Source organism: Notamacropus eugenii, chromosome 3, assembly GCF_028372415.1.
Source record: "Notamacropus eugenii isolate mMacEug1 chromosome 3, mMacEug1.pri_v2, whole genome shotgun sequence".
In the NCBI taxonomy this organism is placed as follows: domain Eukaryota; kingdom Metazoa; phylum Chordata; class Mammalia; order Diprotodontia; family Macropodidae; genus Notamacropus; species Notamacropus eugenii.
The window spans coordinates 327,527,293-327,550,284 of NC_092874.1; the positions used below are offsets into that span (position 1 = coordinate 327,527,293).

Genomic DNA, 22,992 nt, shown 5'->3' on the forward strand with positions numbered 1-22,992 from the left:
AGAACTCACCATTTGACAAAAAGTGCTGGGAAAACTGGAAAGGAGTTCGGCAGAAAGTAGGCATAGACCAATATCTCACGTGGTATGCCAAGATAAGGTCACAGTGGTTTAGATATATGGTTTAGATATATAGAGTGATAGCATAAGCAAATTGGGGGAGCATGGAAAATTCTGTCTGTCAGATGTATGGAGGGAGGAGTTTATGACCAAACCAAAAAGAATTACAGGATGTATAATGTAGAATTTTGATTACATGAAATTAAAGTTTCAGTACAAGCAAAATCAATGCAGCCAAAATTAGAATGAAAACAGGAACCTGGGGAAAATTTTTACATTTTCCCTGATAAAGGCCTCATTTCTTAAATATATAAGGCACTGAGCCAAATTTATAAAAATAAGAGCCATCCCCCAATCATAAATGGTCAAAGGATAGGAACAGGCAGTTTTCAGCAGAAGAAATCAAAACTATGTACTCATATAAAAAAAATGCTCTAAATCACAAATGCAAATTAAAACAATTCTGCAAATTAAAAGAAATGAAAGTAAAACTATCAGACTGGCTAATATGACAGAAGGAAAATGACAAATGTTGGAAAAGATATGGAAAAATAGGGACAGTAATACAATTTTGATGTCATTGTGAACTAGTCCACCCATTCTGGAGAATAATTTGGAACTGTAATGAAGGGACTATAAAACTGTACATATCTTTGGATCTAGACATACTGCTATTAGGTCTGTGTCCCAAAGAGATCAAAGAAAAAGGGAAAGACCTATGTGTACAAAAATATTTATAGCAGCTCTTTTTTTGGTGGCAAAGAATTGGAAATGGAAAGAATGCTTGTCAATTGGGGAATGGCTGAACAAGTTGTGGTATATGATTGTAACGATGTACTATTTTGCTATAAGAAATGTTGAGAGGGATCATTTCAGAAAAAGCTGGGAAGATTTTATGAACTGATATAGAATGAAGTGAGAAGAACGAGAAAAAATTGTACACAGTAATGGTAATACTGTAATGATGCTCAACTGTGAAGGACTTAACTGTTCTGATCAGTACAATGCCTGAAGGCAATTCCAAAGGAATAATTATGAAAAATACTATTCACCTACAGAGAGAACTGATGAACTGAATGCATACTGAATCTTTTCACTTTCTTTGTTTTTCTTACTTTTCTGTTGCAACATGGCTAATATACAAGTATGGTTTATATGATTTTACATGCATAGGAGATATATTGCTTGCCTTCTTAATATGGGAGGTGGAATGAGGGAGAGACTTGGAATTCAAATTTTTTAATGTTAAAATAATAATTAAAAATATTCTCATTTCTTCTACCAAACTACCTATGTTCCATTTATATAATTTGTCTAGTAGAAAGCTGGGTATGTACAATGAGTTGATGTTTTCTTTGCCCTTTCCAAGAGCAGTTGATAATGATTTATATTGTCAATTTAACCCCGCCCCACTCTCTGTTGTAAGTAAATTATCCGTATTTAATAGACTTTAGATATTACCCATCTATGAATTATTATATGAGAAAAGATACTCACCTAGACTTTTAAAAGCTTTTTGTGGATTATTGTGGATAGAATCTACCAGTAATCAAATATACAGTCAATTTTGGTTGTCCTAGGATTAAATAAATGTCCTAAATAATTGAAATCTACTGAAAAGAAATTTTATTCCAAAATCCTTTATCATAGGAAAATGATATATTACACAAGTAAACATGTGATCACCTGTTAACTAATTTTAGTAGCTTTGAGTTTTAATAAACTTGATACTTGAGCTATTTATTGATATGGTTTTACGATATTGCAGTTTGGTTGAAGGATTTGTCATTTCAGCATTATACTATTTGCTTCATGTTGTTTCTTTTGTGAGAAATGGGAAGGAATGTTGGCTTTACTGCTAAGTGATTCCATATAAGTTACATACAACAATGATGTTTACAGGATTTTTTTTATTCCCCCTTCTAAATGCAGGATGGGATCAGACGTGGTCGACCCAGAGCAGATACCGTCCGGGATTTAATAAATGAGGGGGAACATTCTTCTAGCAGAATCCGTTGTAACATCTGTAACAGAGTTTTTCCAAGGGAAAAGTCTTTGCAGGCACACAAAAGGACTCATACTGGTATGTAGAGTAGTAAATATATTTTACCTGAAATCCTTAAAAAATGTTTAGCCATATGAATATACTTTTTATTGAAAAATACATCTTTCTTTTATTTATTACCATTCTGGTATATTGGTGTGTTAAGTGAAGGGCAGTATATTCAGATGATTAGAGGGCCAGTCTTAGAATCAGGAAGAACTGGATTCAGGTCTTATCTGTGATACATATTAGCTGTATGACCATGGGTAAGTGATTTAACCTCTTATTTCCCCTAGGCAACTCATTTTAAGATTTATAAATTATAGAGAAGTTGTTACCAATCTGTACAGGATGTTCCCTTCACCAATAAAATCACATATCCAGAGCAAAAAACAATGCAGAGCTTTTACAAGTATGGGAATAGAGAAAGATTTATATATGGAGGAAGGAGGAGGACAATTCCTAAACTTTGGGGATAGGTGACTTTATATTGCTCATCTAGGGCAATTCAATAGATATTGTACAGATATATTTTTACTAAACTGTTATGTAACTCAAACTACATTTGTTGCAATACTCTGTTTAATTCATCCCCTCATACTTGTAGCAATGAATATTTATAAACAAAATATGAAAATGGATGACAATTTGGATAGTCTTTCTGAAATGTTATTTCTACTGGGAAAAAAAGAGTTATCAGTGCCACAAGAAAGAATTCCCTTGTTGTAGGTCAATGTGTAGGTTCAAAATTAAAAATATTACTTGAATACACTTACTTATCTTTAATCCAGGACATACATTTTTTTCAAAAATAGAAGTTATAATTTCTACTCCTTCACTCACTGATATCTCAGACTCTTCTATTCTGGTTTCTTATTGCTTAATTGAAACTGCATGTACCAAGCTTACCAGTGAATTTTCAGTTTCCAAACTTAATGATCTTTTCTCAATCCTCATCCTACTCAACTTCTGGGCAGCTTTTGACCACCCTATCCTCCTGAAGAGTCTCTTTGGGTTTTTGTGATGTTGCTCTCTCTTGGTTCTCGTTTCTTACCTTTCTTACTGTTTCTTGTCTGTCTTCGTTACTGGATTGTCATTCATCCCTTATCCTCTAACGGTGGGTGTACCCTAAGGTGTTAGGAACCCTCTTTTCTCTCTATACTTCCTCTTCTCTTGTTGTACTCATCAGTTCCCATGGATCAATTGTCACCTCTAAGCAAAATGACTCCCATATGTATATATTAAACCCTACTCTCCCTTCTGAGCTAATAGTCTCTTCTCAGCAATTGCCTGGTGGAGCTTTCAAATTGGATATCCAATGGGCTTCTCAAATTTAATAAATACATCCATCTGTTCTCCTCCAAATCTACCTCTTGCCCCAATTCCCCTATTTTTGTCAGTCATGACAAAAATTCTAGTGATGCAGATTTGTGACAGTGGAGTCATCCTGGACTTACTTTCCGTCACCTCAGTTGCCGAGTTTTATTGCTTCTACTTTTACTTCTTTTGTATCCATCCACTCATATACCCACCATCCTAGCCTCATCACCTCTCACCTGGACTATTTCAATAGTTCATTTTTCAAATCTCTCTTTCCAGGCCATCTTCCACATAACTGCCAAAATAATATTCCTAAAATACAGGTCTGACCATGTTGCTGCCCTTCTCAGAAAAATGACCACTTTCTATTATCTCTAGAATTGACTATAGACTCTTTGGTTTGTCATTTAAAACTTTTTATAGCCTGGCTCCAGCTTACCTTTCCAGGCTTACTATACATTAATTCCTTCCATGTGCTCAGTGGGTCAGCCAAACTGGCCTTCTTACTCTTCTTTACTTAGGACATTATCTTCTATCTCTGTGTTTTTGCATAGGTTATCATCTTCTCTCACCTCTATTTCTTAGAATCCCTAGCTTCCTTTAAAGCTCAGCATCCATGCTACCTCCTACATGACATGTTTCCTGTTTATCATTGGCTGCTAATACCTCCTCCATCAAATAATTTATTTAGATCTAGTATGGGGTAGTGGATAGAATGCTGGATCTGCAGTCAGGAAGACTTGGGCTTAAGTCCTCCTTCAGACACTTTCTAATTATGAGTTTATGTTTGTTACTTATACCTTTTTTGGCCTCAATTTCACCATCTATAAAATAGGATAATAATGGAAACCACATAGGGGTTAAACCTTAAAACTCTGTATAACTGTTAGCTATTAGTGTTTGTATATATTTTGTATCTTATGATTATATGTCTTTTTTTCCTTAATAGAAGGAAAGTTTCTTGAGGGCAGGGACTGTAAGTAGTTTTAGCCAAATACTTCTTGAAGGATTCAATACAAGTACTTTTCAGTAAAACCTAACTAATTAAAAGACTAATCATATCATATTTTAAGATGAATAACCATTATTTTTGAGGCATATACAACAAATCAAAGTAAGCTAAATTCATTCTTTTGTTAAAATCAATAGTTATGTAGCATTTATAGCTTACAAAACATTTTTTATATAATAAACCTATGACATAGGTAGTACAAATAATACTATTTTAATTTTATAGATCTTGCTTGGTCATGTAGCTAGTAGTGGTGAAGCAGTGGAGCCAGAACTCATCCATATCCTGATTCCAAATCCACTGCTTATTTCATTATACCACACTTTTCTCTTGGAAAATGTGTTTTGTTAAATAGATAAGACACTTACAAAGAGATTGTTCTCTGGACAATTTGAACATTTCCATACAATCTTGTTATCATTATTAATGTGTACTGTCTATAGGAAAAAAGGATTTACTGTTTAAAAGTTATCAAAGATTTTTAGAGGTATTCTTAATGACAGCTTAAGATTTAAAAAAAAATTTCATCTGTTGAATGAAACAGAATGAAAATAGCAATGTTTTATTTGTTACATTGTTCCTTCTGTTACTGTTTTTGGAGTGATGTTAGTACACTCAAATACTAAGTATTTATGAAATATCTACTATGTAACAACAAAAGTAGTAAATGATACTGTCTTTGCCTTCAAGGGTTTGCAACATAAAGCTAAGATATTAAATAACTAAATACAGTGAAAGCATTCACTTGTGTGGTACAAGCTATTAGTGGAGAGGTGAGAGATATGAAGTGATGTCGAAGGATCCACAACTGATTAGAAAGAAGATTTGAATGAGAGGAAAGAATAAAAGATGACTCTGATGTTTTGATCCTGGATGAGTGGAGATGATGTTGCCCTCAGCAGAAAACAAACTTTTTTTTTTTGGAGGAAGGGGTGGGGTGTGGGGTGGGGCAGAGGATGAACAAGAATTGCTTTTGTGTTGGAAAGTTTGAGATGTCTATGGGTTATCCAATTGGTAGTGGGAGATGTGTGAGATTAGAACTCAGGACAGAGAGTAGGTTTGGATATTCAGGACATACAAGAGTGGTGGTGTAGGGATGTTTTCCTGGCATGATTATGCAGGATGAGTTTGAGAAGAGAGTGAAGGGCGGCACTAGAAATAAAGGTATTGCTGTAATTTCTATGTGAGCTGATAAGAATCTAGACCAAGGTGATGGTAATGGGGATGGAGAAAGGATGGACAGAGAAAAAATGCATTAGGAAGATTCAATAGAATGTGATGACTGATAAAGGGAAATGGACGAAGAATACAGAAAAGACGACGCGGGATTTTGAATGTTTTTGATTGAAGATTAAGCCCTCATAAAAGCATTGTTGTGTTCATAGGGAGATAGCTAATATAGCTAATGTGAGTCCTTTGTACTTCTGCTTCTGGTGTCCATTTAGGCTAAGAAGAGTCATATTTATTAATGTTTATACTTATTTATTCTGGATGCAAGTATTTGTTTAAAAGTTCTCTTTGTTTTGTAGGTGAAAGGCCTTATTTGTGTGACTACCCAGACTGTGGGAAAGCTTTTGTTCAAAGCGGACAGCTCAAAACGCATCAACGTCTCCACACAGGAGAAAAGCCTTTTGTTTGTTCGGAAAATGGTATGTTATGTACTTAGATCTGGGGGTGGGTATGATTACATGTAATGGGAGTTAAGGTTTCAAACATTTCCCACTTAAAAGAATGTACTTTTTTGTGGTCTTAAGAGCTAGCTTTATCAAAGGCATCTTGCCTTCATTGCTGTGATACATGCATATTTTCTGTGGAATGTTTGGTTTTAAAATATTTAAAATTAAGCTTCTAATTTTTTAAAGTGGCATTGCTATGTTCAATTGTAGCTGGTTAGAACAATAATCATAGCTGATATTTAAGTAGAACATTAAATTTTCAAAGCACTTTTCATGTAAGGGTATTTATTATGATCTGTACAACAACATTGTGAGTTATATAGTTACACAGTACAGGTTTTACATGTAAGGAAACTGAAACTGAAATGGGTTAAATGACTTTTCCATATAGATATACCACCTGTATGTGTTAACTGAATTTGAACGCAGGTCTTTCTCATTGTAAGTTTAGTATTCTTTTTATTATCAAATTCTGTGTTACCCGCTAGAGGAAAATTCTGACAAAAACAAGGTGTTCACAGATTTGTTTTTCTTCTCATTCCTCAAAGTTTTTGTTTACACAATTCAGATTCTGATAACTTTCCCCTCAAACTTATTTTTTCAGGATGCTTAAGTCGATTTACACATGCAAATCGTCATTGTCCTAAGCATCCTTATGCAAGGCTGAAGAGAGAAGAACCAACTGATGGACTAAGTAAAAATCAGACTGCTGATAACAAGGCTGTAGCTGAGTGGCTTGCAAAGTAAGTTGTCTAAAGTTCAGTTTGCACAATTTACAATCAGCGGTATAGTAAAAGAACAAAAATTGCAGGCAAAGGTGCAGAATCTTAATTTATAATGAAAAGAGCCTTTCTCTCTTGTATAAATTGTTTTTTTCTTAAAATATTTCAAAATTCCATATATGTTGTGCAGTATTTTGTATCTGATATATCAGCACTACAAATGACTTTTTCTTTATATTTTAGTAAATATTTTGACAATAACAATGATAGACTATCGAGAGGAGGGGGTCTTCTGAAACAAGGTTCTAAAAGTCACCAGAAATATTTTCATATTTAAGTAGCTGTAGCAAAATTCATGCTTTTTAGAACAATGGCTCACAACTTTTTTTTTTGCATATGAGGACCCCTTTTTAATGTCAAAAAATTTCACAGAACATCTTACATGATAATATCTATACCAGGGGTGAGGAATCTGTAGCTTTGAGGCCACATGTGACCCTCTAGGTCCTCAAGTGTGGCCCTTTGGCTGAATCTTATGAAGTTTGGATTCAGTCAAAAGGTTGCGTGTGAGGACCTAGAGGGCCACATGTGGCCTCAGGGCCACAGATTCCCCATCTCTGAATACCACTGGCATCTGTTGATTTAGAAAATATATAATGACAAAAGATTCCTATGAATTCAGTAATGCTTAAATGAATTTATATTATCAGTTGCAAAAGCATCTACATATGTGCTAGATACTGAATAATTCCATTCTTGGAAATGTTCTCTGAGAGTGTTACTGAAAAAGAACCACCTAGAGAACAGAATTATTTGTAACTGCAAAAAACTGAAGCTAATTCAATGCCCACTAATAGGGCAAATGGTTGAATAAATTGTTATCCATTAACATAATGTAATACTTTAGTTAAATTATATAAGTATGACAAGTATGATCTCTAAAGGACCTTTATGAAATAATGTAAAATAACAAAAGCAGAACTAGAAGAACAGAATACATACCAACATCAACTCTATGGTGATGGACAGAGAAACCTGATGGAGTCTTAGAGGAAATGATTGAAAAAGTTAGGAAATTGTATGCTTTAAGATTCTTTTCATTTAAGTTAAAGAATTGTAAAACAAGTTTAACATAGCATATTAGTGTTGAATATTAAAGTTCATAAAATTCAAAATAATAAATGAGATAGAAAAAATACTAACACATAAGGCTTCTTATAAATATACATGAATAAAGTTCTGAATGCTATTTAACTGAAATATCAATTATTAACATAATATGCAAAGTTTTTTTTTTATGTAGGTTACAAGTAGCATAAATGTTCATCAGAACATAATTCTGATGTGAGAAAAAACATTAGATAAAAAGGTTATCTAATATCTAATATGTAGAGGTTACCCTCCACATTTTATAACTGAGAAAACTAAGTCTCAGAGCAAGATAAGTGACTTGCCCAAGTTTACACAAAGGTAGTAAGTGGCAGATACAGGACTCAAACTCAGGTCCAGGTCCTGTGACTCCAAATGTGGTTCTCTTTCTACAGGAATGATAACACATTTTTTTCCCCTCTGATATCTAACTAATGTTAAACTGAACCATATATTATCAGTACTTATTTTATGGCAAAAAAAATACTCTCACGTTTACATGCTATTATTAGATTAGTATTCTCCCTTGTAATAGAGAAACCCTTCTTATTCTCTGGCAAACTAAAGATTTAAAAAATTTTTAGATCAACATGTATGCACCTTTTCATTTAGAACATTTTAAAAAAGTCATATGTTTCTGTCAGTGTCATTAATTGGTGTTTTATGATAGAGTGCTATGGTAGTTGCTCTTAAGGTGTCATCCTCAAAAATTAGGTATGTGCCCTTCATATCACTAACTCACTAACTTTTACCTTTAAGAATCTTGTGTTGACTTTTCAGATTGTTTTGTTACCAGAACTTTTAAGGTAACAGAAAGTTTGAGAAATTAATAGTAAGTTCATTGTATTCTGTCACCTTTTGAGTTAAAGAGTGGAAAGGGACCCTAGTGGCCATTTTGTCCAAATTGTACCTTCCAAGATCATTAGGAGGAAAAAACTCCTTCCTGAGGCAACTTATTCTGCTATTGATTAGCTTCTATCCACTGTTCCTACCACTGCCTTCTGATCCCAGTAAGAACAAGTCTAATAACTTTTCCACAGTACAAGCTTTAAAATATTTGAAGACAGTTTCTCTTTTGCCACCTCATCTTTTTGAGTTTAAATATTCCCTGCTCCATTAACCAGTATTAGGAATGTGAAGATAAAGCATGATCTTGAGATCCCTAATTATCCTGGTCACCGTCCTGGGTGCTCTCCAATTTGTCAATGTCTTTTCTATAACACAGTGAGCAGAATCAAATGTTGTATTGTAGATGTGGTATGGCCAGAAGTCATTTTTGATGGATCGTCACTATTATCTATATGTTTCTTTGTCCAACCAAGGTTATGTGAACTTATATTGGCTCCCAAATTGCTCTGTTGGTACATTGAACTTGAAGTACTCTAAAATGCCTATTTTTTCATATTATCTAACGCACCTTTCTGCTTTTTTTTGTTTTGTTTTTTGCTTTTGGAGGCAATTGGGATTGACTTGCCTGGGGATATAGAACTAATAAGTGTCTGAGGCTGGATTTGAACTTAGGTCCTCCTGACTGCAGGGCCAGTGCTTTATCCACTGCCCCTCTTCTCTGCCTTATACAGTTATCTCTTCCACATCTTGGTAACTAGGGACACAGTACTCCTACTGTGAAAAATCCACATAAAATTTTTTGGCCCCCTCTTCTTACCAGAGAAGAAGTCTGAATTATTATGGTATTAAAATATATGTTGCTGTTTTACAATACTGTACACATATTTTATGCATTTTTGAATTTCTAAACTTTTTCTGTGTCATCTGCTGGCCTTTGAATGTCATCTGCAGTTTCCAAAAAACTACCCCCAAATTCCCATTTGATTTCTTATGCCAGCCCTTGATTTATTGAAATCATAATGGGGAAAGTCTCAGTGTAGAAGGGATAACTGTAATTGAAAAGTTGATCTTTTCTGGAGATTTTTGTAATTATCTTCATTTTATCTTACATTATTTGGCTCACCAGATTCTTTTACTTCAGTAGTTTTGGTGGGGTTTTTTGGAGACTGAGTCTACCTTTCTTGCCCAGGTTGGGAGTATAACAGCCACTCATGGACCCAATCTCATTACTAATTGGCATAGGAACTTTGACCCCTTTCTGACCTGGATCAGTTTGCTCCTCTATAGGCAACTTGGTGCTCACCTTTTCTGCTCCCAAGGGTTCATCATATTGGTATCAGACTTAGTTGGACTGTCTGATTGGCTTTAGCCCACTGTGCCTCAGACGTCATGAACCCATGAGATCCACCAACCTCAGCCTTTCCAGAGCAGGGATTACACATTTGTCAATGTCAGTGCAGTCTTGAGAGTTGACCTTCTGTGCTCATTTCTTAAGACTGGGGTGAGGGAAAGAAATACAAAACTTAGAAAACTTTTTTTAGTTTTGACCTTTTTGTCCCTTCTCTAGCAATTAGCAGGACTAAGAACATTACTTAAGAGAAACATTCCAAATGAGTAAGGGTGCCATTGTTTTTTTAGGAGGCTGCAAACTTTTTTGATGAGAGGTGTTGTGGTATATTGAAGAACTGGCTTCTAGTAAAGAAGGCTTGGGTTCAAGTTATTACATATTTATTGGCTGTATGTCCCTGGAAACTGATGTAACCTCTCAGAATCCCAGCTCTAAAATTCTACATTATAGAGCTGATGTTCATATGCAGAATAGAATTTTTTAAAGGAATCACAAGACTAGACTAAAAAAAATATGTATTTACAAATCAAATTTTTCCTATAACATTGTTTTGATTATACCACAGACTTCAGAAATCTTCATGGTCTCTTCATTACTTATTGAATGTAGTTCAAATTCCATAGCTTGGTATTTAGAATTTTCCATAATGATGACACTGGAGTCCCTAGCCTAGACTTATCTGGTCAAGATGACTGGACTAGGATTTAGGAGACTGGGTTCTAGTCCCAGTCAGGCAATTATTAAGCAAGCTACTTTACCCCTCTGGAGAGCTGAGTTTCCTCACTTATAAATGAGGTAGACTTGATCCCTTAAGTTGCTTCTAGCTGCAAGATATTAAGATCACAGTCTTTTCAGTGTTATCCACCTATATCCCTGTAATACCCTCTGCTTTAGTCAAATCGATCTACTCAATGTTTTCTAAACCTAGACTGATTAAATTTTTTTCAGTAGCCTTTGCTGATATGCCTTAAACAGCTTAAGCCTTCCTTAAACAGCTACATTTTAACAGCTTCTGAAGTATACATACCATGTCTTAATTAACTCTTTATCTCCCAGAGGGATTAACATAGTGACTTTACAGATATTAGCCATTTAATAAATGATTGATGAGTTTATGGGGTGAATCATCTCAGCCAGGAGTTCTTGCCATTAAGCATGTAACACTGAATTCACTTGTAGCATTTATAATCTATTTCTCTATTTATTTGTGCATATGTCATATTTAGTCATAACATAGATTGAAACCTAGGGGACAAGAGTACTTTATTTTATATGTCAGTCTATAATCATTAAGGGCCTACTGTCAAACTGTGCTAAGCTCTAGGGATACAAGAATGATTAAAAAAAGGCCAGTCCCTGTGTCCCCCTACAGTGCCTAGAACCGTGCTTTGTTTGTAGTTGGCATTGAATGTATGGAATGAGTGAATGTTGATTGGTAATTTTAAGTATGTTTAAATTAAATGATACAACTTGAAGGTGTACGATGAAATCAATGTATATTCATTTTTTTTTAAGGTATTGGGAAACAAGAGAACAGCGTACCCCAACCTTGAAAGGAAAGCCCATTCAGAAAGCAGATCAAGAACAGCAAGATCCCTTGGAATACATTCAGTCTGATGAAGAGGATGATGAGAAAAACGGGGCTCGACGCCTTCTTCAAGAGCAGCGGGAACGTCTGCATGGAGCTCTTGCTCTCATAGAGCTGGCAAACCTGACTGGGGCGCCGCTCCGGCAGTAGCACGAAAACTTCAGTCTTTCAATGTACAAAGTGTACTGCCCAGCTTACTTAACAAGTAGATCCTTGGGCATAAGCTAAGCACCTTAATTTGCTTATCATAGGCTGCTATTCTGTAGAAATTTGTGAAGAATGTTATTGCCCCAGAACATGGGGTGAGAGAGAATTGCACTTTTTTTGTATGGAAATTAATTAGATGTAAAGATTTAAAGTATTTTGTAAATATGGGACTGCACAGTGTAGTGTTAAAAACTACTAGTGTGGGAAACTAGATTTTGCAAGTTTAATGCATTCATTTGAAGCAGTTCTCACAAAAAGCACTTTCCAAGTATGACACTTGTCTGAAGAACAAAATGGTACACATAGCCAAAGAAGGTCAAAATAGAGTATTTATCAAAACATTTAAAATGTATATTAGTATTTTTAAAAAATACTGTAAACAGTGAAACAGACAAGATAGTACTATATATGTGCACATATATGTGCATATATATGTACATATATATACATGTAAGATATATTTTTAATTGAAAGATAGTATGCCTAATGGGGGATGAGAAATTGGGCCATTTTGAAAAAAGTCTTCTAATTTATGTGCTAGGAAACAACTAGTTATTTGAGGGGGTGGGATTAACAGTTCAGGATCTTCACTGTAATAATAAAATCAGTCTGACTTTATTTGTCTGGGCTTTAGAACTCAGTCAAATTTCTAGGCCTGAAAAGCACTTGTTAAGTTGGGAACTTTTGCACATTACCAGAATTCTCGTTTGCTAAAACTGAATGATTAGTCTTGCAAAGTCTAGGTGATGTGATAACAATTGGTAATATTTTTCATATTACAGGCCCTGTATTGAGATTTGGCACTTGGCTTTTGTTAATAAAAGGGAATATTTACAGGGTTATTTTGATTTATAGTGAACTATTTTAGATCTGTTAGCAAACACTAAATGTTAACTGTACTGCTTGTTTAGAAATATTAGTAAATAGAAGCCTCCATATTCACATTTTCAGTGCATCGTCACCTTATTGCTTTACTTCAAAATAACATGCCAAGTTATCTTGTGTTCACTAAAATTAGCTACCAGTTAAACACTGCAGAAAAATATTAATTACTCAGATAAGTAGGCTTCCAGAGATAATCACTACTGCCAGTGTATTAAAATTATATAGTGGTTTTATGCCATTTCCCCAAATAGATTAGGCTATGAAACATCACTTAATGTACTTAAGCATAAAGAAAAAGAAACAAAAGCTAAGCACTCCATCTCTTGTGTTAAGTTTGGTCATTTTAGCTTTTGTTTTAAGCAGTGACTAACAAGCATAGCACCATAATTTGTAGATTGCTTTAATTGGTTAACAGAGTATAAGCATCAGAATAATAGATAAAGTTGGGCTATTTCAGCTTTTTTTTTCTTAATTGAAATGATATCTTGCAAACTGTAGTTTAAACATTTTAGGCTTCTTTTTCCAAAAATCCCAGTGTGTTGCAGTACACAGACATCCTGACATGTGGCCATGGGGAACGGGATGCATCTAATTGTCAAGACACGTAGCTAAAGATACGAAAGGAGTATGATAGTAGCAAATAATGTTTTATGAGAAGGACATATTTTGAAAATGTAATTCCTCTGTACAGTAGATTGCCAATCTTAAGGTTGTGGGGTTTTTTTGTAATAGTGAATTTATATTTGTCATGGTATGAGAATTTTGTTTGTAAACTGGTATATAGTTTTAACTTGTTGGAGCACTTAACCTAAGCAGTAGTAAGAGAGGCTGTGTCATCTAAGTCATGAAGATTGTTGTCTCAAATGTTACCTCTGGAATTTTCCCCCTTAAAGTGAACAATTAAAATTGGCCAATTGAGAATTAGTTTTAAAAGAACTGAAGAGCAACACTCTTGTTTATCTTGGGACATTTAAACTACAATTCATTTATCTGGTAGAACATGGGTAATAATTTCAACCCTAGGGCTGATATCTGACATTGCATAGGGAATAACATTTCAAGTCTTCAAAATTAAACTTTTTTTGTTCTATAGTTTCTCCAATCAGTTCTTGCTAATTTGAAGAGTTTATTGGCAACCATATTTTAATTGTATAATTGGAACAACTTAATGAATTATTTTAAGCACTTGACTATAGTAACATTAAAATCTTCCTTTTTTGATATAAGCTATATTCTTTGGCACAATATTAAATTGAGGTCTAAAATTGGAAGTGTATTAAGTCTGCTTTTTGTTTTAAAGTATGGTTTACATTAAAAAAATTTTGAAGTTCTTTTATGCTTCACATGGCAAAGTTTATTTTAGCATGAGTTAACAGCATAAAAATATGCTGTAATCGTAATAGATGTTTGAATAAAAATTCATTTTCACTTTAAATTTAAAGCGTATGGCCATTCTTATCTAGTTTTTTGCTAGGTAGGTTTTCCCCTGTGGTTCATTATTAAGATTGTTAAACTAAATTTTGTTTACTATGTTACCACTATTCTATCAAGACTTGAAAGTATCAATAAAGGTGAGTTAGAAAGACAAAATGGATAAAAATTCGAAACTGTTCAACTACGTATTTTTAGAAAAGATTTTTCTCTGTGGAACCCATATGTCATCAACTGGAAAAATCCACAGTGCATTAACCCTTTTTTGGCCCTCTCAAAACAGCTGACAAATTGTTAATTCCTTTTACCTTATTTTTCTTCCTAATCATCCATAAAATTATAACTGATCTTTATAGAAAGTTTCAAGGTTTTAAAGTACTTTACATACACAATCTCATTTGATGATCACAACTACTCTGTAACATAAATATTGTAGGTATTACCCCATTTTACAGATGATGAAATTGGAGCTTAGATTAAGTAATTTGCCTACCATTACACATCTAATAAGTATCAAGATGGGATTTGAGCCAAGGGCTAGCTCTAGCATTCTTTCCACTGACCCACACCTCCCCTCTAGATGAACAGAAGCAAGGATGACATAAAGCATTTAAAATGTAGACATACTGCCATAATTCACATAATGAAAAAGTATCACTAAGTGTTTTTTACAAGCTCTCCCCCTCCAGCCCCACTTTTAAAGTGATAGGTTGCCATAAGCCTAATCAATATCTTTTTTTGGAGGTAGTAGGTTGTCCCAACTTTTGATTTCCTCAGTAAAAGGGACTCCTGGAGGAGAAATTCCATCTACCAATAAGGATCAGCCACTACCCTGAAATTCAGAGTCTTAGTTACCCAGGCAACTAGGATATTACTTATCTCAGGCACTGAGATATTAAGAAACTGGCCCAGAGTTGCATATCTCAGATGTGTCAGAGATGTCACTGGTACTTGAGCTAACCAAGCATTTATTAAGGGGCTACTACATGCCAGGCTGGTGAGGCCTGGGGATACAAGGAAAGGTAAAGGAACCTGCTTTCAAGGAGATCATAGTCTAATGAAAGAGACAAAGTGCAAGCTAAAGAAAGCAAAGTACATATAGGATAAAATGAAGATAATCAAAAAGGGATGGGAGTAGCATTAAAGGGGACTGGGAAAAACTTTAAATTCAATTTTCAATTTTGAATTCTCTCCCTTTCATGTCCCCTTCCATCAATGGAGAAGTAAAGAAAAACAAAATCTGTTACATATATGTGTTGAGCAAAACAAATTCCCATATTAGCCATGTCAAAAAAAAAAATATATGCTTCACTGTACTCTAGTCCCATCAACTCTATCAGGAGGTGGATATAATTTTTCATCATAAGTCCTTTGGATTTGTGGTTGGTCATTGTGTTGATCAGAGTTTCTAAGTCTTTCAGATTTGTTTATCTTTACAATATTGTTGTTACTGTATAAATTGTTCTGTTTCTATTTACTTCACCTTACTTCAGTTCATAAAATCTTTCCCAGTTTTTTCTGAAACCATACCTTTCAGCATTTTTTATAGCACAATAGTATTCTATTACCTTCATATACCATGGCTTATTTGGCCAGGGAAAGGTTTGTAGAAGGTGGAATTTTAGCTGGGATTTGAAGGAAGCCAAAAAGTAGAGATGAAGAGGGAGAGAATACCATGTTTGGAATTCCTAGTGAAAATTTCTCGGTATTTTCCAGTGAAAGTTTCTAGAGTCAGGAAATAGATTGTCTTGTTCAAGGAATTCCAACAAGGCCAGCATCACTGGATTGAATAATACCTGGAGGAGAGTAAGATGTTAGAATGCAGTAAAGACAGGAATGGCCCAGTTTATGAAAGGCTTTGGCCACCAGAGGACTTCATATTTGATCCTGGAAATAGGGAGCCACATGAATATTGAATAGTAGAGTGATATAGACCTGCATTTTAGGAAGATCTAATTTGACAGCTGAGTGGAGGATGGATTGGATTGGGGAGAGACTTGAGGCAGGTGGACATATCAATAGGCTATTGCGATAGCCTCGTTAGGAGGTAATAAAGACCTGCTGCAAAATGGGTCAGTGTCAGAGGAGAACATATCTAAGAGATTCTATGAACAGTAAAATTGACAGGACTTGGTACCAGATTGAAAATGGGGCTGAGTGAGAGTGAGGAATTAAGGATGACATTTAGGCTCTTTGAGACAAAATGTCTCAAAAATGATGATCCAAGTTTTTATAAGAACCAGTATTTCCTTAACATATCTGAGTAATCTGGTCTCTTTCCCCTTTCTTTCAGTGTGGAAAACTGTATGGATAACTAACTGCCAAGCTTTAAGAAAAGAAATTTGTTAGCACTGGAGAAGAACCAAAGTTTGTGTTTTATACATCAGGAATAGAACATTCCAACAAATCATAACCCCCAAACAATATCATTCACTCTCTCTGGTAAATAGTCTTTCCTTATGCTTTAAGACTAGACAATCTGGAGCTAGAAGGAACTTTGGAGATCATCTTGTTCCAACTTTAAAGGTAAGGAAAATCAAAGTGAGAATGACCTGCTTCAGGTCACACAACTAGTAAGTATGGTAGGAATGTGGACCCAAGGTACTCTGACTCCAAAGACAGTCTCTTTTTTTTTTTCCCAGTACAACCTGCTTCCCATAGAGTCCAGACCTCTTGTTACAATAGATGCCCCAATCTAGAGGGTAAATAAACAATTCATTTGGAGTTCTTAGGCCAATTGAGGGTGACTTGTAAACCAAAATCATCTTTGATAAAGGGAAATTTTCTCAGAAACACGCAAAACCTTAACATCCCAGCTCTGCCACTAACTGTGTGAGCACGGATAGCTCTTTTCCTTCCTCTGGACTTTCGTTTTTTCTCCTCTGTAAAATGAGAGAATAAATTAGTTGACCTCTAAGTTTACCTTTCAGTTCTTATAAATGATTCTTAGATATATGTTTTTGTAGTCTAGCGTTTTTGGAGAAGCAGACCAATCACCAAAGGGAAGAAATACAATTCTACCAAGTTCCACCTGCAGCTGTCTTCCCTCTTCCACAAGAAAAAGGAGGCATCCAGAGCTACAAGATAATTCACAAACACGACAGATAAAGATATAGGGGTGGGGTAGGCCCCAGTCCACTAGTTACTAGGGCATTTCCCACAGAGTGGTGAGAGTACACTCAGGTGTGTTACTAAAGAACAGGCACCACACAATAATTTCTGATTGGGCCTTTGGTCCCTCAGATTGGGATTGTGCTGATTGTACTTTCTCAGTAGGCTATGAGAATAGCTATAAAAGCCTTTCTTCTTCCCTTTCTCTCTCTCCCTCCTCATTGACTGCTCTCCATTGGCTTTCAGAAAGGGAAGAAGGGGAATCTCTCTCCTTTTCCTTCTGCCTCTCCACCTTTACTGCTCAGCATCAGTGGCAGTTTACAAGTACACTGAATGAGAATTAGGGGCTTTCCTAGCTGAGCCCAAGTTTCTGGATATTGTCTACTGATTTTGTGTTTCTTCCCTGAGTACTGGTCTGCCATTTTCAATGCTGAGTAGACGTTGTAGCCTAGGTGACTATATTGTGAGTTTTGGGTGATCCTGCCTACTTGAGTAAGTGGCAGCCACCCAGAAGGAGGTTCAGCTAGCTGCCCATAGGAAGGTACTTCCTGCAAACTACATTGCTTTTCCAGGGAGGTCACACCATTGGCAGAATCATCCTGAGCCTGCGAGACTAAGAAAGCCCAAGCTATACTGTCACTGACCACGAGATCTGGACCTTCTAGGTTGCTCAGAAAGTACAGATCTAGGTTGAAAGTGATATATTTAATAATCCCACAAAGTTGCCTTTACCTTTCTTGAAAGTATAATGGGTGTGATGGATTACTCTTTTGTTTTTTAAAAATATTTGTTCTGTGAATTTGAGTCTTTTGTGTTCTAAGGATTTCTTTTATGGTGAAGGAAATAAACAACCTTTACCTGATACTTAATTTGAAAATTGAGCACTTTTTCATATGGGATCCTGTTAATCTCTTTTTGGGAGAACCTAGACATGAGCCAAAGCTAAACTTTGTTTTAAGAGATTTTCTAGAGTTTCCGTCAGGATCGGGGTGCCTAAGGAACCAAAGAGAAGCCGTCAAGATGTCTCACTTCTTTTCTTGCGGGGCAACTTTCTAGACCTAGAATGAATTTAGGCTCACTGTGACATTAGAGTTGAACCTCCCTGCCTCTCCCTCTTGTGGGAAAACCCCGCTCGCCTGCTACAGTTTGCATAGTGAGATAGAGAAAAAGACAAGATACATCCTTTCAGTGGTTGCGCTGAGATGGAGTGACTTTCCCAGGCTTAGAGCCCACCATATTTCATTACATTCATGTGCCACGATTTGCTCAGCCACTTCCCCAGTGATTGGGCGCTCACTTGGTTTCTAGGTTTTTGCTTCTAAAAGCTGACTCCGCTCCAACCCCCACGCCAGGGCGGGGAGAGGAGGGGCTTTGGCCTCGGAGGTGGCACCTTTATACCACCTTCCCCGCCCCAAGCCACCCCACCTCTCTCCACTCTGGAGGGAGGCTGGAAATCCTGGATTGGAATATGGTAGAAGGGAGGGCGTTTTGAAAGGACAGGAACTCAATCTAGTAGCTGGGGAATGTAAGGCAAGACCACCCTTCTCACCACGGGGCAGTTGAGCTGGCAGGAGTCTGGTGGTGGTGCTGCTGCGGTGGGCAGAGAAGGAGAGGAACTCCAGTCCTATCTCTGTGTCTTTCTTGTTCTGATCGGAACACCCCCTTTACGGAGAGGAGGCGGAGACGGAGACGGAACTGGAGCTCGGGTGGCTCTCGCTCCCTTGCTCTGGGATTCCTGGCTGGCTCGGTTTCCCTTCCCCGCCCGCTGCCGCCTCGGGAATGTGGCCGAGTCCCGGGAGCGGGCTCCGGCAGGGCACCTCTGCGCTCTCCCGTCTCAGTGCGGCTGGCAAGCGTTGGGGCCCATGAAGAGAGATGCCTCCCGCCTCCAAGCCAGAGGAGGGGGAGTCTTCCTCCGCAGTGCACTCGCGGCTGATCAGGCTCCTGTCCGCCCTCTTCTACGGGACCTGCTCTTTTTTCATCGTTCTGGTAAACAAGACGGTACTGACTACTTACAGGTAAGGTGAGGCTGGAGGCAGCGGGAGAGTGCGGGCGTGAACCCCTGTTCACAGAGCGGCGCGGGTCTTCTGCGGGACGCGAGGGATCGGGATAGGGATCGGCAGTCTGCTTCCCGCATCTACTTCCCCTATCTGTTTGGGACGCTCCAGAATCTTAGACTAAACTTCCAACCTTCTCACTCCCCACGCCCTTCCTCTGGGGTTGTCATGGTAACCACGAGGGAAGCTGGCAGGTGTGCCAGGCGCGGGCAGTGGGAGAGGCAGTCTTTGATGAATCTCCACAACCTCCCACCCACAAGAAATTGACTTGCCGCTGGCCAAGGAGACCCCCTCCCCCCACAGCAAGTGTTGGTGCGTCTTTCTGGCACCCCATCCGTGGAAGTACTGGGCTGTGTGTTAGCTAGATCTTTTTTTTGTTTGTTTTATTATATTTTGTTTTTGCATCAGTCTTTTCCTCTTAGTCTTCTCCCTCCTTCAGTCCCACCTCTAGTGGAAAAAAAAACCCAAAACTAACAATAGTCTCAGCTACTGGGCAAATAGTCTGACTATACACTACATCCTACTACTCCTAACCGTAACCCCTCTCCCCCCATCCCCCCATCCCAGGAAGGGAGGTTTATTTCATCATTAGTTTTCCCCGACCGTGATTGGTTTAATGTGGTTCTATGGAAAGAGTTCGCTGTCGGAATCAGAGGACCCGAGTTCAAATTTTAACTCTACCGCTTGTTTGACCTTGGGTAAGTTACTTATTAACCTTTCTATGATTCAGTATCCTACTTCATAAATTGAGGTGGTTGGACTAGATGGATGACCTTTGAGATCCTTCCCAGCTCTAAAACTGTGAGCTTAAGAAGGTTGCTTTTCGGTGTTTCCGTTGTATGGCTGTGATCACTGGGTATATTGTTCTGGTTCTGCATAACTTTCATTCAGTATCAGTTTATACAAGTCATCCTATTTTCTAACAATTCTTTATGTAGTTTTTTTTACTAGGGGAGGTGCAGGCAGAGAGAGGGGTCCCAAGCATTGCCTAGAATGCACCTGGAATGAGCTAGGCACTAAATTAGTGATCGTAGCTAAGTTATCATGCTTTCAACTTTGTGAGGAACCTTTTCCTGGTGAGAAAATTCCCTCTATCCCTACAGACCAGTACCTCTTTTGCAATCTATTGCCTTCAATATTAGCTTTGGGGAGCTGAGAAGTTAAATGAGTCCCCTTCTGTTTTGGCCTGCCTGGCACATTGCCTGGCACATAGCAAAAAATGCCTTTTTGCCTTCCCTCACAATAATATTCAATTATATTTATGTACCACAATTTACTTGTCCAGCCATTTCCCAGTTATTGGATATTGACTGTCATTAGATTTTAAAAAGTTCTTTTAGCTAGCTTTTTGAATGGATGTGGGAGGAAAGAAAGTGTAATACCAGGGAGCAAAAGAGGCTGATAAAAAAAAAACCTTTGCTCACATCCCTTATTGTTGAAAATAGTTGAGAGCAAATCCTTGATGTTCTAAAGTATTCATTCAGTGCCTCTGTGTGCCTGACATAATACTAGGCACTTCACAGAATTACTCACATTAGAATCACTGCTTGTTTTCAGTTAAAAAAAAAGAAATGAAAAATTCTCCAGCCAGGCAAAATAACTGAATGCGTACTTAGTAAATGCAATCATTATCGCTTGTAGAAGGTTCCTTTATGTAGTAGGTGTGTCCTAAAAATTTGTATGGAGAAATTTCATCCAGTTACATTTACATTTAAAATGTGCTAATTGGGCATTTCAAAAGATTTCAATCACACATGCTTTTGTACTTTGAATCCTCACCCTCTAGTGTAACTTTTTTGGGATAATAATTCATATTCTATTGGTATACTATATGGAGTTAGTAGACTTGGAGTCAGGAAAATCTAGATTCAAGTTCTTCCTCCCACACCAGCTGTGTGACCATGGGCAAGTCACTTAGGCTCTCTGAGATAGTTTTGTAAGTGCCAGACTCTCTCTGAGGTCATAAAATGGAGATGTTAGCTGAAGTACTTACCTCCACATAAATATGAACTCTAAATGTAGAATGTGGTTTTTTCTTAAAGGTAGGGAAAACAATATCAATTTACTTTTCTCAAGTTACCAGCACATTCATAGAAATCTTGAGAAAGATAATTATATTGGCACATGGAAATCTTTTATTTAGTTTTTTGAATAGTGGGACACCCAAGATTCTAGGGTTAAAAAGTTTTGGAAAAAGTTTTTCTTCTATTTTCCTACCCTCTTGTTATTTTTCATTTAATCTGATATTGTTACCTAATATCAGTGTATTAAACCAAATGGTTTTCTTCCTTTGTTGAGCCACTGAAGAGGCCACGTTGAATCAATACATTATAGTTTCCAACAGGGCCCCCAGAGGGGCATGGACAGTTTGAGTTCCTACCACTAACTGGATTCTGTGGGGGACAAAATGCAGGAAACAGTCTTCCTTTTGGTTTAGGATACTAACATTTTTATGAACCTTTTGTACTCCTATCATACATATACTAGGCAAAGTTTGAGAGCTCCTAACTTGAAATTGTCTGTACTGGAAATGTCAACTAGAGCTGTCTGGAAAGTTGGATAGGAAAAAATACCTCTTTATTTCAACATAATTGGTTTCCTTTGCAATCCTATGCATTTTATGTCATACATTTAAAAATATCATTCTGAGAAAGGATCCAGTAGACTTCATCAAACCTCCAAAGGGATGCGTGCCACACACACACACACACACACACACACACACACACACACACACAAGATTAAAAACTTCCAATCTTAAAGGGTCTTCAAGGAACTTCTCCATGAGGTAACAGGTCAAAATGAAGTGTTGCATAATGGAAATAGTATGAGCTTTGAATGTGCAATCCTCTGGGTACAAGCAGGATCTCAGATCTTATGCTTGTGACTTCAGATAAGTCTCAGGCCATCTAGACCTCAGTTTCCTTATTTGTAAAGTGAGGGGATTGAACTAAACATATAGTCTGAATGGTCCCTTCCAGGTCTAGATTCTAGATTCCATGATCCTTAGTTCCAAAGGTAGCATGCACCACACACATAATTCTATGCTGGCATGCATAGAAGAGTTAAGATATGCCTTCAGGAAGACTATAAGCTAATTCACACTCAAGCCTGGACCATAAATAGCAAATTCATGGGAAAGAAAGTACCAGTAGTTGAAATAACATCAGTTCATTTAGAAGCTATTGGTAATTTTGTTCAGTCACTATGGAAAACACTACAGGGGCAAATCAAAAACCAAAAAGTATCTGCCTTCAAGGGACTCACTTTGTATTATTGTGTTTTCCCTATTTGGAATGAAATTGCTAGGTCCAGAAGGAGTAGGGGGTCTAATAGCAGGGGATTAAGAAAGGCCCTGTATAGGAGGTAGCACCTGATTTGTGCTTTGAAGGAAGCTAGGGATGATACAAGTGGAGACTGGGAATGGAAGACTTGTTCTTTTGTGAACATTTTCTGTACTCTCTATTCATTTGGTCAAATAAATTGGCACTGTCTTATCATGCATATTATACTTCTTGCAGCAGGCATTACAAAGTTAA

At 37.0% G+C, this 22,992-nt stretch overlaps 2 protein-coding genes and 1 long non-coding RNA gene across 5 annotated transcripts in view; 2 read left to right on the forward strand and 1 right to left on the reverse strand.

Annotated features, from left to right (window-relative positions):
• ZNF367 (zinc finger protein 367) overlaps positions 1–14,292 on the forward strand; it is a 26,950-nt gene extending 12,658 nt beyond the window's left edge. Inside the window, exons 2-5 of the mRNA XM_072596887.1 lie at positions 1,990–2,140; positions 5,963–6,082; positions 6,714–6,852; positions 11,693–14,292. Coding sequence (XP_072452988.1) covers positions 1,990–2,140; positions 5,963–6,082; positions 6,714–6,852; positions 11,693–11,915 — 633 coding nt within the window. The 3' untranslated portion in view covers positions 11,916–14,292. The remainder of the gene's footprint in view (positions 1–1,989; positions 2,141–5,962; positions 6,083–6,713; positions 6,853–11,692) is intronic.
• Positions 1–19,582, reverse strand: part of LOC140496746 (uncharacterized) — a 24,536-nt gene extending 4,954 nt beyond the window's left edge. Inside the window, exons 1-3 of the long non-coding RNA XR_011964382.1 lie at positions 19,413–19,582; positions 10,133–10,325; positions 7,834–7,876 (exon numbers count right to left, since the gene is read on the reverse strand). This is a non-coding gene — a long non-coding RNA (uncharacterized lncRNA). The remainder of the gene's footprint in view (positions 1–7,833; positions 7,877–10,132; positions 10,326–19,412) is intronic.
• SLC35D2 (solute carrier family 35 member D2) overlaps positions 18,875–22,992 on the forward strand; it is a 57,651-nt gene continuing 53,533 nt past the window's right edge. The window contains exon 1 of one of the 3 annotated variants that reach the window (XM_072596889.1): positions 18,875–19,414. In XM_072596889.1, the coding sequence (XP_072452990.1) occupies positions 19,272–19,414 (143 nt within the window). In that variant the 5' untranslated portion in view covers positions 18,875–19,271. Of the gene's footprint in view, positions 19,415–19,606; positions 20,152–22,992 lie in introns of those variants that run through there. The other 2 variants (XM_072596891.1, XM_072596890.1) reach the window with 2 other exon arrangements.